Below are 16056 nucleotides of genomic sequence, written 5' to 3' on the forward strand. Positions count from 1 at the left end.
ATCTGAGATGACATTAATTTGAGTTAAAAAGTCCACACCTATCTGTAGATCAATGTTTGAAGAGCCAGAGCTTGAGAAATAATGGAGCTAGAGTCTAGAAATTTTACAGCCTCATTGTTACACATATATGGGGCTTCAAAGGTACAACCTTGCTTTGATACAATAACACAAACCAGTTATATGATGGTGCACAGGAAGGAGGTGAAACATGTATTGGAAGTAATGAAAGTGAATATTGTTGCATTGAGTTTCTACTATGGGGTCTGAATTGTTAAGGTGGAAAATATAAACTGTTTATTTTTTAACTTTACATACAAGAAAGGACCAGGTTGTTCAACTCATAATGAACTCAAATGCTGTAAGGTGATACATTTTTGATTTTTGTTTGACATTAAAGTAATATTGCATTTATTTTATGCTGTATACTCACTATTTAGCCAAAAACATGAATAAAGCTACATATGCATAGATGTGTTAGCAGTATATTTAAAAGCAGAATATGTTCGCTAAAAGCTATTACAGCCTACTGGATGGATGATCATAAATCCCAACCAGTCTAGCATCAAAGACAAACATCCTTAGTGAGCTTAAATGTCCAGCTTCTCCATCAGAGCCTTGAACCACGGCTCGGACGAGGCGGCACAGAAATTCGTTCCATCTGTCAGACGTATCCTGTAAAGGAAAAGACCCAGTGTAATAATTGTAGCATATTTTGTATAACAGCCTAATACGACACTCTTGATGGGAGATATTCTACAATTTTGAAAATGTTTCAATAATGATATCCATCCTTGATGGTGCATACTTACAGGATGATGACAGGACAGCCAGGTGAAGGCACAAGCATGTCCAGGGACTGTACAGCGTTTGGGTGAATGCTGGTCCACTTTATAGGGGATTGGCAGACTTCGCAGGAATTTCCTACAGTGCCTGTCCAAAAAAAAGTTGAAACTTGGATTAAACTAAGCAAATAGGTGAGAGCCTTCCATTGGATAATTACTGCAGTGGTGAATATGTTTCAGATGCAACAACTTATTTAACTCTAGCTGATGCAGTGAGGAGCTTCTCATTTCTTAAACAACCATGTTAGAAGACATATCCTGTGGTCATGAAAAGGATGTTAATCTGCCTCAGAAGGGTCAAATTATTGGCCTGCATCAAGCAAAGAAAACAACTAAAGAGATGAAGCTACTAAAATCAGATTAAGAACTGTCCAATGCATCATTAAAACCTGAAGGATAGTGGAGAACCATCATCTTCATGGAACAAACTCTTAGATGATCGTAGGAAACCAGCAGTAGAACTCATGGCTGTTTAATAGTGAAAATAAGAGCATTTCCACACCCACAATGTGAAGGGAACTCAAAGGATTGGGACTAAACAGCTGGAGTTCTAAGAAAACCACTGATCAGTGAGGATGATCAGAAAAAAAAGGCTTCAGTTCACTATGGAGTATAAAGATTGGACTCTGGAGCAATAGAAGAAGGTCATGTGGTCTGATGAGTCCAGATTTACCCTGTTCCAGAGTGATGGGGGCATGAGGGTAAGAAGAGAGGCAGATGAAGTGATGCCCTCATCATGTCTAGTGCCTACCAGCCTGTGGGGGTTAGAGTTATGATCTGGGGTTGGTCAGGTTCAGCAACGTTATGTTCCCAAAGAATGAGGTCAGCTGACTACCTGAAGATACTGAATGACCAGGTCTTTCCATCAGTGGAGTTCTTCTTCCCTGATGACATGGACACATTCCAAGATGATGATGCCAGGATTCATGGGGCTCACAGTGAGAATGAATGGATCAAGGAGCATGAGATGGATTGTCCTCCACAGAGTCCAGACCTCAGCCCTACTGAGAATCTTTGGGATGTTCTGGAGAAGACTTTGTCTGACTCCCCCATCATCAATATAAGATCTTGGTAGAAAATTAATGCAATTCTGGACAGAAATAAATGCTGTGACATTGCATTGCATGCCACGGTGAACATGTGTCGTCCTCAGAGCTAAAGGTGGTCCAATGAAATGTTAGAGTGTGCGACTTTTTTTTGGACTGGCAGTGTATCTGTTATGGCCACAGCCTGAGGCTATGGTCAGCTGCAGTACTCTCTCCTCCTCTGCTCCTGTTCTCTCCCTCTTTCACTTTCTCTCTTTCTGGCTCTTAGGTGTGCAGGTGTTGATGATTACTGATTGGTAGATCGCGTGCAGGTGGGAGTCATACAATCAGGCTCCTCCTGCACCACTACTTAATCAGATGCCACGCTACTTTGGACATGAACAATGACTATTTGACTCCTGTCTGCTTCTACTCCCGGACTTTCGGTCTGATCGTCTCCTCCATCGTCTTCCATCTGGACACGCTCAGTGAATACACCTGCATCCAGCCGAACCTCCGGAAGAACTTCACACCGCCACCTGTGACACTGTTCCACTGCGACAGACAAAGGTTTGGAGAAAGCCAGGATTTCCACACTGCTGTTGCAGCTGCCGCTACATCTGTTGGAAGGATTCTTTTACCTGGACTGGTTGAGCCTGGCTGTTTCCCATACACACACATTCTGTAACCGGCAGCTCATTCACAGGATTCTAGCAGAAGAACACATTCTGCGTCATTCCGCTTTAAAACTGGGGTACGTGGAATTTTTTTTTGGCCAGCATGGGGCTCAAATTTCATATTAACACTTTAACATGTTGTAATTCCAGTGGTCTTGGAGGATAATTGACTTCTGCCCCTGACAGCTATCTTTTAGCTAGTGCTTGTTAAGTGTCAGGGCCTTTCCAAATGTCTGCCTCTTGCAGCTTTAATTGATAAAGTATGCAGAGAGTATTCATTAGTGTTCATTAATGAAGCATGGCATGACATAGAAAGAAGGCTGTTCCTGTGTATTAAGTTGCAAGATAACTGTTCATTAATGACTCACTTGGTATTGGTCCTCTTCTGTCTGGCAATTCCTGGGCCATTTTTTGACCCGATACAGGGTCAGGCTCTACAATAAGAGGTGGAAGAGGCTTTCGAGGAGGATCGAGAAGAGGATCTTTAGCTCCCAAGAGGCGTTTCTCTGGACTGTAAGGGTGGTGGACAGTATATTAGTTACATGTCTCAGACAGGCACATAGGTACAGCTTGGGCTATGCAGTGTTATCAGTAAGTAAACTTACAGGAATTGTTATTGATGTTACATTTAGAAAACTTCCACCGGAGGAAACATACAATCTAAAACATGATAGGGCCTTAGTTCCTGCTGAGGACGGTGCAGCACCTTTACCAGATGCAGTGTTTTTGGGTCGAGCTGGAGGAGTCAAGCATGCTAAAACCTCTCCAAAAATCCAAAATTCATTCACTACAGACTGTTACCTATGTCTGATGACTGAGTTTTCCATGCAGCAGATCTATTCCATGTTGATTAAACAGCCATAGCAGGGAAGTGTCTGTTCAGCTAAGCGTAATACAAATGCATAACATAGGTAAGAGAAGAAAAGCCTAGACTTCAAATAAGGTGCTTCAGACAGGTAAGGAGCAGTGTTTTCAGTAGTAGACCAATAAAGCTGGAATCTGAGCTGACTTTGTAGAATTCAATGAGTCATAATAAGCTATTCTAATAATATATAACTGATTTTTGCAAAATATTACTTTGTGTGAAGTGATGCGAGTGAAAATGCACAAAGATGGGAAATCTTAACTTACAGAGTTTTAAGATACGCTGAAATGCTTGATGCAGCCACGCACACCTCTCTGCCATCTTTCAGCATCTCACTGGAAAACAGGGAATACAGATGTTTTAGACAGTATTCAGACTCCTTCACTTTCTGCACGTTACTGCGTTGTAAGGTACATCTTTAAGTGGGAAACACTGGCATTTTTCTCAATCAAAACTACTAATATTCAAAAGTATCCAGTGCATTTGCTGTGACAATCCAAATTGTGGTTTGATTTGATTGGTTTAAATGTCAAATTTGCGTTGAGTTTAAATGAAATGGTGAGTTTATTGTTTTGGACTTGGGTTTGGGTGGAGATAAACATGGTTTAACAGTTCATACTTTACCTATGTGCTAGTTAGCTAATAGTCTTGCTCCTTGTCCTCCATCAAGTCATTTTTTCTTTGTTTACATCCAAAAGCAAAGACCGTTGGGAAAAAAGACTGTTGAACTCAAGTACATTTACTCAAATTTAGCTTGTGAGCACAAATTTGAGGTTCTTGTCTCTATCTCCTTCTTATAAACTGTGTAGACCGTGATTTGAACATTTCCACTGCACATGAGGACATAAATTCATCCATGAAGTCCAAGGAGCTCTCTGTGGAAGCATAGATTGCATCGAGCATATTAAACCTTTTTAAGCTCTGAATGTTGCCAGTTTATGTTTCAAACCACCAGGACTCTTCTTAGACAACCTGCCAAAATTATGCCAATCTCCCTAGTCATCCTATCAGGCCTTTACAGTAGAGTAGCAGGAAGGATGATACTTGAGTAAATGCCAAACGACAGCCCACTTGGGAATTTGTTCGACTACGCTGCTCATGCCTACAGTGAAGCACGGTGGTGGCAGCATCATGGGCGTGCTTTTCAGCAGCAGGTACAGAACTGAGGGAAGGATTAATACAGTCAAATACAAAGAGGAACTTAAAGGAAACCTGCCCAAGAGTTCAGCAACCTTTCAGCACAACAAAGCATCCAGCCAAGAGCATGTTCCTTCAGGCAAGTCTGTGATTTTTTTGTTGGAAAAAAAGAAATGCTAAAATTGTTTCTAAAGAACATTCACTAAAAAAATCAACCAAAATCCAGTGAATTTCACTGGATTTTGATTGATTTTTTTTTTATGTGAATGCTCTTAAAGAAAACATTAGAAGTTTTGCTGATAAATATGGAATCATTTTAGATATTTTTAGGATTTTTTGGAAGATTTTCATTCCTTTTTTGAAAATATTTACAAGAATTTCCTTGCCAAATTTGAGGGATTTTTTTTAAAATTAAACTTTCAAGGGAAACTTTTAAGGAATTATTGGAATTTTCTTCCTGAAGGTTTTGAAAATTTTCAGAAATTTGGGGAATTTTTGTGCTGAATTTTTGGATTTTTTTCAGACAAGGAAACAATATTTTTTGGTGCCCTTAAATGAAGACAGCAGGAGGGTTAAACTTATCTTGAGTTTTCTTGTAATTATATTGCACTAATTGATATATTTGCGGTTCTAATTTAACTTTAATCTGGCATAGAAATACACTCAGTTCACTCTCTTTTATGGACTAAAAGCACTTACATGAATTCAGTTGAGCTACATCCTTCACTTGGAGGCCAAATGCTTGCACTGGCGATCGGGGAAGTTTCACTGAGAGGTTTCTTTGCTTCCTCTTGGCAGCGACATCCAGCAGCTTGAAGGAGATAAAACAAAAATGTTTCATGTGTTTTGTGTAGAGCTGTGATCAGTCATTTAATCGATTGTAATTTTTTGAGGAAAATGCCAAAGGGGTTGGGTTTGCAGCTGGTTGAGCAAGACAAGAAAAGAGATCTGGTGAAGTCACTGTGTGTGGAAATAACTTCAAAACATGTGTTTAAAAAAAAAATAAAAACATTTCACTAACTGTTTTTTGGTGCGCTGGCAGCATCATCTTCAAGTGGCAGGGAGATTTTCCACCTCTGCAAATCTTGTTCAAAGTTGATCAAGTCCAAACAAAAAACCGCACCGTCTGTCATGTTGACTCTGTGAGCCAGCAGAGTAACACAAATCAGTATTTTGTCTGTGAGAATGTCACAATTTAACAGACAAATTAAGGATAATGTGTATGAAACTGGCTATATCTGCCATCCATATTATTGCTCTAACTGTTTTCATCAGGCTCTTGTTAGATTGTGTTGATTGTTTTATCCATCTACTCATCCATTTCTGGTTAACACTGAATTCTACCAGGTTTAGTGCACAGAAATCTATATTTAAAATGTACCGATTGGCAATCTTAATGCAAACAGACCCATGCTTGTACAAGTTTTTTCTAAAGCCTTTCAAAATGTAGAAGTCGGAACCTTACTCAATATGGATGTCACAAGGAAACGGCTGCATCTTCACGTCCAGGGATTGTACGATCCTTTGGTCCGATATTGTAAAGGAAGTCATGCAATGTCTGCAAAGTGCTGTGAAGCCACGCCAGACAAACCTTCAATCCACAAATCAGTGAACATTTTTTGTTATCATTTTACATGACTATGTTGGGGCAAAACTCACGAAAGCCAATGCTCTTCGAATTCTGGGTGCTCATTACATGAGTTTGCTGTACAATGAACTTTCCTGGCAGAAGAGGTAGGATAGTTAGATCGATCCGTTGCTGAGTATTCTCTGTTTTGTCCTTTTGAGTTTCTACAGTGGGGCCTGCTGCAGGTTTAGACCAGGAGCTGTGGGTTGAATGAGTCATACATTCTTATCAGCAAGTGAACTTACAGGAAATGTGCACTCAGAAATGATCTTTTTTTATCAACAGGAAAATAGCCCACATTCTATTTTCAAAATCTACACGATTATTGTCATGCTATATTACAGCAACACTTCTTAACTGGGGTTAGTTTGTTCTACAGTACATCAGGACGAAACCTTTTGATTGGAACAAAACTAGCATCTTTATATGAGCAAAATGAACATTTAAAGCTTGTGTTTGTATGTTTTATAACTTAACTAGATAGCCTCCCAGCTTGATGAACCAGTATGCATTTAACCCTCGTGTCGTCCTGTGGATCAAAATTGACCCGTTTTAAAGTTTGAAAATGTGGGAAAAAATATATTTTCACAGTGAAACTTCTGATGTCCACATTTTCAACATTTTTGGAAAATCTTTGAACATTTTTTGGTGGAAAAAAAGAAATGTTAAAAATGTTTCTTTAGAACATTCACTAAAAAATCAACCAAAATCCAGTGAATTTCGCTGAATGTTGGTAGATTTTTTTTGTGAATGTTCTTAAAGAAAATATTAGAAGTTTTACTGACATACATATAATCACTTTAGATATTTTTAGGATTTTTTGGAAGATTTTTACTCATTTTTTGAAAAAAATTACAAGAATTTTCTTGCCAAATTTGGGGAATTTTTTTTTAAATAAAACTTTTAAGGGAAACTTTTAAGGAATTATTGGAATTTTCTTCCTGAAGGTTTTGCAAATTTTCAGAAATTTGGGGAATTTTTTTGCTGAATTTTGGGATTTTTTTCAGGCAAGGAAACAATATTTTTGGTGCCTGTAATTGAGGACAACAGGAGGGTTAATGCAATTTCATTAATTATCTGAAACTGCTAATCACTTCTGACTCGTTGGGATCGAACAGCAAAAGACATTTTGTTGCGGACGTTGCTCAGTTAATATTGCATTGGCTCATTTTGATGTTAAAATTAAAAGGAATTGCTCATTTATGCATCCTTTGTGTGCACTATAATGGCAAAGCATTGGATAAGATGAAGTTCATTTGGCTGATAACTTTGTTCTGAGCCGTTGCAGGTAAATTCTGCTATATGTTCAGTATTCAGTGCACACTTACCTCAATAAATCATTAAAGTATGCTAACAGGCTGAATGGAGTCACGCAAACCTCTCTGCCATCTGCCAGTGTCTCACTGAAAAGTAAAGGTAGGAGTTACTGAAACTGGACAAAGAAATACTAAAACCCTCACCTAAAGCATCACATTTGTAGTCACACTGTGAACATGCTGTACCGTTCAGGTTCGGTCACCTACATGTATTCAATGGAGTTACAGTTTTCAGTGGGGAACCATCTGGTGCTGCCTATAACTTCAGAGGTTTCACTTGGCTGTTTCATATTCTCTGTTGTGCACCGACATCCACTGAAGCCTTGAGAAAATGAAAATGGATCAGGGGGCAGGATTCTCTTGGTGTTCAGTTTTAAGGTCTTTCTGCGTGGCTGCTTGATTGGTTGGTTTGTTTGGGTTGACTCTGGGGTCGGTTGGGGATCCGGTTTGGGGGTGGTCCAGCGGGAATCATCAGGAATCCGCAGGCAGAACTCACCAAAACGCTCCGAATCGTCTTCCTCTTCGTCTGCGGAAGGGAAGGAACTCACTGTGAATGATGTTAAACTGGTGGAAAAGCTTGTCAGTGTTGACTGATCTGTAATCCTGTTTTGATTTTCACGGCCTGATTTCACCAAAACGCTGAAAAATAATTGGAGTTTCTCTTAAAAACATCGTCTATATATCAAAGACATGTTCTTCCTTTAACTGACTTACAGCATTGACCTTTAAAGCACATCTTAATGCATGCTGCATCCAAAATTTGACAACTGATATTACTTTGTTGTTATTTATTTTATTGATGTTGTTTATTTTGCTATTATTGTTTTTTGGTCCTGTCTGTCGCTGCACGACAAGAGCTGTTGAACATTCGGTCGCTGAAACTATTTTACTTTCCTTCTATTCATTTCATTTTTGTTGTTGTTGATTTTACTTTTCAGTTGTTGGTTGTATTTTTCTGGTTGTTTATTTCATGTTTGCGGCTATTTATTTTTGTTTGTCCGGTTGTTTATTTCATATTTACAGTTGTTTATTTTATTTTTCTGGTTGTTTAATTTTTCGGTTCTTTATTCTATTTTTCCAGTTGTTTATTTTTTTGGTTGTTTATTTTATTTTCTGGTTGTTTATTTCATTTTCCGATTGTGTGCTTTATCTTCTTAATTGTTTGTTTTATTTTTCCAGTTGATTTATTTTATTTTTCCAGTTGTTTATTTTATTTTTCCACATTTATTTGTTGCTGTTGTTTACTTTATTGTCATTGTTGTATGTTGCATCCATGTCCATTTCTACTTCAAATTTGACATATTACAAGTGATGATAGTCATGAATATGAATGCATATAATGCCTATATAATTAGATCATCATAAATTAATTTAAATTTACAGCCACATTCTAACAGTAATGTATTAAATTTATTATGTATTACGTTAAATCATTTTTCATTGGTTTCAGAAATATATTGAAAATACTACAATTTGTCAAACATTGCTGCCCAGTGCATAGAAATTTATAATCATTTCCTGTGTTCTAGTTACAGTATTAAACCGTATATTCTACAGTACAGACATCTTTACACAAATTACACTGTAACGATAAAACCACAGCTACATGTAGTTCACTGTAATTTTACAGCTGCAGTGTTTCTGTTATACATTTACAGTGACACTGACGTAAAAACAGCCTGAAAGCGTTAAATAAATACAGTCTATAAAGAAATCAGCCAATCAACTCACTCTCTTCAGTCTCTTGGAGCAGAAGAGTCAACAAAAGCAGTCGGCTGATGATGAAAAAGACCATCGTGGATCTGGATCGCACCACGGACAAGTTCTCAGTGAGACCAGTCAGAGAAGGTTCTGTATTTAATCTCTAGCAGCGAATCATGATGTGATCTCTGAGCGGCAAAGCAGGAAGGAAGCTGTGAAGCTGAAGACTTGGCAGCGCTCCTGTGCACTGTTTCCTACCTGCTGGATGTGCACCGCACTTTGAGAAATAATTTAAGTTCCCTATTGATGAATCTTGGGGCTCCAGCCTTGGAGGTTCCTGTACCAGGAGTCAGGCTTTGTCTGTTTTCAAAACGCCACCACAGCGCCTTTATTTTGAAGGTTTACAACAGTGTGGAATATTTAAAATGAGTGCAGCTTTAGTGTGCTACACATCAGTGTTACTGACTTTATTTATTTACTCACTAATTTACACTTTTGATGAGGGGGAGGAAAAAAAAAAGGTTGCTGAATTTTTAAAAATCTTTCTCTGGCCTGGTGAGACGTTTTGTATTTCCTCCAGGTTTTTTTCAGTTTACTCCTACAGTTTTGCAGCTGCAGCAAAAAATATGACTATAGTCTGGTTACAAACACAGTGTGATTTGATCTGATTGTATTTCACCTGAAAACCAGAGCAGGAACACTGTGAATGTCATAAAAAGGTTAGGGTTATACTACATCTCATATTATTAGAATATGGTAGAAAAGGTTCAGTATCTTTCATCAGACTTTGCAGAACTCTGAAAAGTATGTCCATGCAATATAAATTCTTTTTCCAATTGATCTTGAAACATTCTAATATTCTGAGAGAAATGTTGCATGTGTAAGCTCTTATCAAGGTTTAAAATGCTTGAAATTTACAGAAATATTGAACCTTTTTCATCATATTCTAATAATATGACATGCACCTGTAGCAGTGGGTGCAGTGGTAGGACTTCCACTATTATTAAAACGAATAATTACCACCTAAAATACACTTCTCAATGTATAAAAATCCCTTGAAAGGATCAGTTTCGTACCTGAAAAACGCTACAGTTGCTGTGCTTCTTAAAATACCTTCATCTGTGTTTTTGAAGGCAAGTTGCACAATTTATCATTTCATATATCGTGCAGAAGTTTCACAAAAACCTTTTCACACCTTTCTAGCAAGAGGAATTAGGGGCATTTTAAATTCTACAGTGCAGCTGGTGACATTAACGAAAGCTCAGCATTCGTTTTACAAGACACACTCAAAGAAAATATCTCATTTAGTGTCTCATGCTCTCATTGAGCCACAAGTTGCTGCATTTATTGCCAGTAGGGGGACCTAGAAGGAAGCTTTGTTATATTTCAGTTTATTCAACACCTCAAATCCACCAGATTGGACCTTAAAGCATTGATTTTATTCCTCTGCTTTAGTCTGAAAAACCTAAATCTAGCTTAATTTGGAATAACAGTAGAAATATCAGTTAAAAACTTGGATGGACACACATAAGGGTTACTTTAATATTAAACATAACTTTCTGCAGGCCTTCTAATTTCCAATTTTGTTCCAAATCACAACGACAAAAATGCTATTTTCTATTCTAGCACTTATTCTGACCATCTTCAAGTTGAATGTAGGTTGTTTTAAAGTTCTAGGTGAGTTGATTGGTCTGTGTATATTTTGGCAGTTGGATTTTCTGTTCTGAAACGGGTATTGAAAAACAAAAAACGAGTGGTTATTTGATTTTCATTATAAAATACAAAAAATAAAATTGAAATACAAGGAGTTTTTCCTTTTCATGATCAAAAGGGGATGTACGAAATTTTAAAAATGCTTTTCATGATTTTCATTTTATATTTAGAATAACAAAAAAATAAAATCGGTAAGAGACAGAAACGAAAAAAGGTCACTTTTCTCATTTTCTGAGAACAGAAGTGGTCATCAGCAAGTGTGGAGCCAAACAACAACAAGATTCTCAGAGGTCTACATTTAAGGTGGAATACTCCTTTACACCAAGATCTTTTGGTCTACATTGAAGGATTTTAGGTGGAATATTCCTTTGAACGAACTTTTTAAGTTTATGTTCAAGGATGTTGGGTGGAATATACCATCAGACCAACCTCCAAGGTCTACAGCAGTGAATTTTAGGTGGAATATACCATTAAACTCACCTTTTAGGTCTACATTGGAGGATTTTAGGTGGAATTATCTTCCAAACTGTCTTTTAGTCTACATTTAAGGATGTTTAGGATGGTATATTCTTCCAAACCAACTTCTAAGGTCTACATTTCAGGTGGAATATTCCTTCATACTAACTTTTTTGGTCTACATTGAAGGATTTTTTCTAAACCGCCCTTTGGGGTCTATATTTGAGATTTTAGGTAGAATATTCCTTTTAACCAGCCCCTCAGGTCTCTGAGGATTTTGGACAGAAAACTCAGTTAAACCAACATTTTAGGTGCATGTCCAAGGATTTTTGGTGGAATGTTCCTTTAAGGTGGATGTGTGAGGACCTTGTAGATGGAATACTTCCTGAAACCAACCTTTTAGGTCAACATTCAAAGATTTAAGGTGGAATATTCCTTTAAACCAACCTAAATTTCATGTTTTGATCATTATCAAGTGAGAAACCTCAATCCAGACTCCTCATAATGACGTTTGAGATTCATGCTGCTGTTATTTGTTTAGTCCAGACTAAATGACAGAAATCCTCAACTGTAATTTTATTTCAGGACTCTGTTATTAAATGTCAAAACAGTCCATGTAACTCTAAAAACTCAACAGCTTTACAAACTCTAAGATAAAACTCTCCACAAGGATCCAGAATAAGTTGGACTTCTACATGAGAACTTTAATTATTCTTCATCTACTTCCTGAAAAGTTTGGTCAATAAAAAAGACAAAAACTAATATTTTCAGCTGAACTAAAGACAGATTTTGTGATTTTTCTGCTCACATATTGTGTTGTTGTAAACTTCCTCTTTCAAATAAATATCCTCCTAACCCCCTGGAAACCAGCGTTTGTCCTGTTTTTGTGTTGCTCCTCGGCAATGTTCCCTGTAATTTTTCCTGAGTGTGAGCAAACACACAAACTCCCTGAGCGTTTCCTTGGACCACTGTGAGCAACATCAGACGTGTGCACTGTGGTCACACCAGCATCACATCCATTCAAGTTACATGGTTCATTAAAAGAATCAAATTACAGCATTTACATTTCTGTTAAAACACTTTGTCAACAGGAGCCAGTTGAAGGCTGCAGTGATTTTAGTGACACTACAATGTATAAGAGTGAAGTTATTGAATATTTGTCTCTCTTTACTGTTGCAGAGGTTTTGCAAATTGCAGACGGACCCTGTTCACTCCATAGACACCAATGTTATTCCTGTAGCTTGAAAGACAGCTACTTTTGATAAAACTGGGCTTGTAGCACATTGTCTGCCTTGCAACAATGGGAAAGAGGCACCGTTTATGTTTTGACAACCTATATATAATGAGTTATTGATGCTGGAAGTGTGAATCTGTGAATATCTTTCCAACTTTACTGAACTTGGGGCCACTACCACCTAAGGAGTGATATATTTAATTTTGAAAAAAGCATTTAGCCATACTTAAAGCTTTAAGTGCTTTACTAACACGGAACTAAAAATATTGTTTGATTATCACAGGTTCAGTCTGAAAAGAGGTGGCATCATTTTAAACAGTGAAATCAAACTAACAAAATGTAATGACCAACCAGTGAGCAATACTGGATTCTGCAAAAACATAAACAACTTTTTAAAAATCTAAATCTTATCTTAACACAGTTAATGTATTAACTTATTTTTGTGTGTATGCATGTATTTATTGATTTATTTAGTACTGTTAACATATCAGAGTTCTGAGTGAATTTTTCTTAAGATAGGCAAAGGTCATTTATTGATTACATATAGACTGTTAAATGTTTATTAAAAACTAAAAAGCATTTTTTAAAAAACAACTTAGGCATTTATTGAGTCACTAAAATACTGTAGAGTACAGACCACATCAGCATGATTATAAGCATCCTCTGGTAAATGAACAACCAGATACTGATGTCTCTCACCATATGGACTTCAGGAGATGACTGGGGGATGATAAACTGTGACCTACTGGTTGGGTTCTCTCTGTTCTCATGTTTCTTACATGTTTGTCCCCTGACAGCCGGGTCCTAATGTTTTTTGAGCAACACACCATACTATGACGTTTTTACAATGATGGTTCTACTGTGGAACCAGTTTGACATGTTCAGGTGTTCTTTGTGTGAAAACTCAGAGATTTCAGGGATCAGAAGGTGGTTTTCAACTTTCTTTGTTAACTTTCTGCTTCAACTTTAAACTAAATTTCCTTCACTAAGCCAGCCCTCTGGACTTCCAGGAAGCTGTGTTCCTATTGGCTGTCCAGGTGGCTGCTTGGTGTTATCAGGAACACCTGAGCAGCTCAGTGTCTTCCTGCTTTATGTGGCTGCAGACAAACATTTCCTCTGCTTCTGTTCACCAATGAACCTGGTTTGGCTCCATTGCTTTAGTTTGTTCTTTAGGCGTTGGCTTGCAGCTTCCAGCAGTAAAATCGTCTTTAATGTGTTTCTTGGTGTGTTTTAGGGCTTTGTACTGGATAGTTGTCTTGGTAAATGTGGTTCTTTAGCCACAGTTAACACATGGTGCTAATGTGTGCAGTGATTAGTGGGTTTGGTGCAGCTGAGTTGTGTCTTTATCTTGGTTGTAGTGAGTCTTTAGAGGTTTCTGGTCAGACACATTCTGTATTCTTGTTTGTGAACCAACGTTGGTTGTCCAGAAGGTAAGAGTTCCTGTCCTGATTCTCTGTTCTCAGAGGTTCTCTGGTAGGCTGCAGGAGACTTTAGCGTTTGGGTTGTGCTAGTTTAGTTTTTGTATGGTTTCATTTGGACGACTATCTTGAGGCCCCTCCATGTGGTTTAGTGAGGTTTTCTGGAACAGTTCTACAAAGCAACCTGCAGCAGAAGAGACTTTGAGAGTTTTTAGGAAGTTCTGGAGAGCAGACTTTAGAGCAGCAGAAACATTTGTCAGCAGTTTGAGCAGGAGAAGGTGAGCTTCAGAGTAGAAATGAGACAGAAACCTTCTTGACCCGTGTGGTGAGGTCCTGTACCAAGAGTTTGAGCAGGTTGTGAAGAGTCTGTAGTTCTTTGGTCTGAAAGCACAAGAAGAGTCAACTCATGAAAGGAGAAAACAGGAGATATTGTTGGTTCTTCTGTTGCTCTGCAGTTTCCTTAGACTGAATATCAAGTTTATATTTTAAATGATTTCCCATGTGAGCCCAAGAAGACTTCAATAAACTCCCTCCATCCCCTGAACACAACATATTTTATTACCATGTTTTGTTTAGTTTTGTCATCTGTGTAAAAGGTGCTAAATAAATAAAGTTGAATTGATAAACTGAATAACTGACTAACTCATGATTGTGACAACAGAAGTATTTTCATTGTGATTAAAAGGTTTATTTCATTTTTAAGGTTGGTGTTAAAATCTTGACAGAAAAAGCAGATTAAAGAAATAATCTACATAACAAAAAGCAATTAAACGAAAAAAAATTAAAACAATAAAACTTTTTAAAAGTTTTATTATTAAAAAGAAGAAATTTAAGATGTAATTTTCTTATTAAGCATTTAATTTTTTTATTAAATGTTTTGTCTTTTTAAAGGTTTAATAATCTAATTAAAGGTTTTGCATTTTTTAAATGTTTAATATTCTTCTTGTTTAATTGTATTTTTTAAATGTTTAATGATGGAAAATACTTTATCTGTAATTTTTAATATTTGTATTTTAAAAATTTTGTTTACTTTCATAATGACATGTATTGTATGTTGTTGAATTATCTAATTCAATATTTTGTCTGTTTAATAGAGTTAAACATTAAATACAATTAAATTATATGTACATATACCACCTTGTTTATTGTGTGTTTACTTTTCTTTTTAAATGCTTCATTGTATTTTCTGTTTATTCCTATTTAAAGTTTTATTGTCTTTAAGATGTAATTTTCTAATTAAACATTTAATTTTTTAATTAAATGTTTTGTCTTTTGAAGGGTTTAATAATCTGATTAAATGTTTTGCATTTTTAAAAATGTTTAACATTCTTCTTGTTTAATTGTATTTTTTAAATGTTTAATGATGGAAAATACTTTATCTGTAATTTTTAATATTTGTATTTTAAAAATTTTGTTTACTTTCATAATGACATGTATTGTATGTTGTTGAATTATCTAATTCAATATTTTGTCTGTTTAATAGAGTTAAACATTAAATACAATTAAATTATATGTATATATACCACCTTGTTTATTGTGTGTTTACTTTTCTTTTTAAATGCTTCATTGTATTTTCTGTTTATTCCTATTTAAAGTTTTATTGTCTTTAAGATGTAATTTTCTAATTAAACATTTAATTTTTTAATTAAATGTTTTGTCTTTTGAAGGATTTAATAATCTGATTAAATGTTTTGCATTTTTAAAAATGTTTAACATTCTTCTTGTTTAATTGTATTTTTTAAATGTTTAATGATGGAAAATACTTTATCTGTAATTTCTGATATTTGTATATTAAAAATTTTGTTTAATTTCATAACGACATGTATTGTATCGTGTCGAATTGTCTCATTCAACATTTTGTCTGTTTAATATAATTTAATGTAATTTAATGTTTAACTCTATTAAACAGACAAAATATTGAATGAGACAATTCGACACGATACAATACATGTCGTTATGAAATTAAACAAAATTTTTAATATACAAATATCAGAAATTACAGATAAAGTATTTTCCATCATTAAACATTTAAAAAATACAATTAA

The 16056-nt window shown here is 36.1% G+C and overlaps 1 protein-coding gene across 1 annotated transcript; it reads right to left on the reverse strand.

Moving 5' to 3' along the window:
* Nucleotides 1-208: 208 nt before the first annotated feature.
* LOC111568911 (uncharacterized) lies at nt 209-9427 on the reverse strand. The gene is made up of 11 exons (XM_035948431.2): nt 9221-9427; nt 7697-8015; nt 7502-7576; nt 6206-6372; nt 6012-6114; nt 5568-5686; nt 5246-5357; nt 3676-3744; nt 2913-3055; nt 810-930; nt 209-672 (listed from the first exon to the last, which is right to left on the reverse strand). Exons 1-11 carry the CDS (start codon nt 9282-9284, stop codon nt 588-590), a joined length of 1377 nt encoding a protein of 458 aa, XP_035804324.2. The 5' UTR covers nt 9285-9427; the 3' UTR covers nt 209-587.
* Nucleotides 9428-16056: the final 6629 nt, after the last annotated feature.

The sequence above is a fragment of the Amphiprion ocellaris genome, chromosome 23, assembly GCF_022539595.1.
Source record: "Amphiprion ocellaris isolate individual 3 ecotype Okinawa chromosome 23, ASM2253959v1, whole genome shotgun sequence".
NCBI lineage: Eukaryota > Metazoa > Chordata > Actinopteri > Pomacentridae > Amphiprion > Amphiprion ocellaris.

Bases quoted from the DNA above. Each gene is read 5' to 3' on its own strand.
- LOC111568911 (XM_035948431.2), bottom strand. From the start codon at position 9,284: ATGGTCTTTTTCATCATCAGCCGACTGCTTTTGTTGACTCTTCTGCTC. The intron at 5,687-6,011 runs GTAAGGTTCCGA...GCTGGCTCACAG, and splicing joins CCTTGTGACATCCATATTGA to AGTCAACATGACAGACGGTG. The intron at 673-809 runs GTAAGTATGCAC...TTTCCTTTACAG, and splicing joins GGCTGTCCTGTCATCATCCT to GATACGTCTGACAGATGGAA.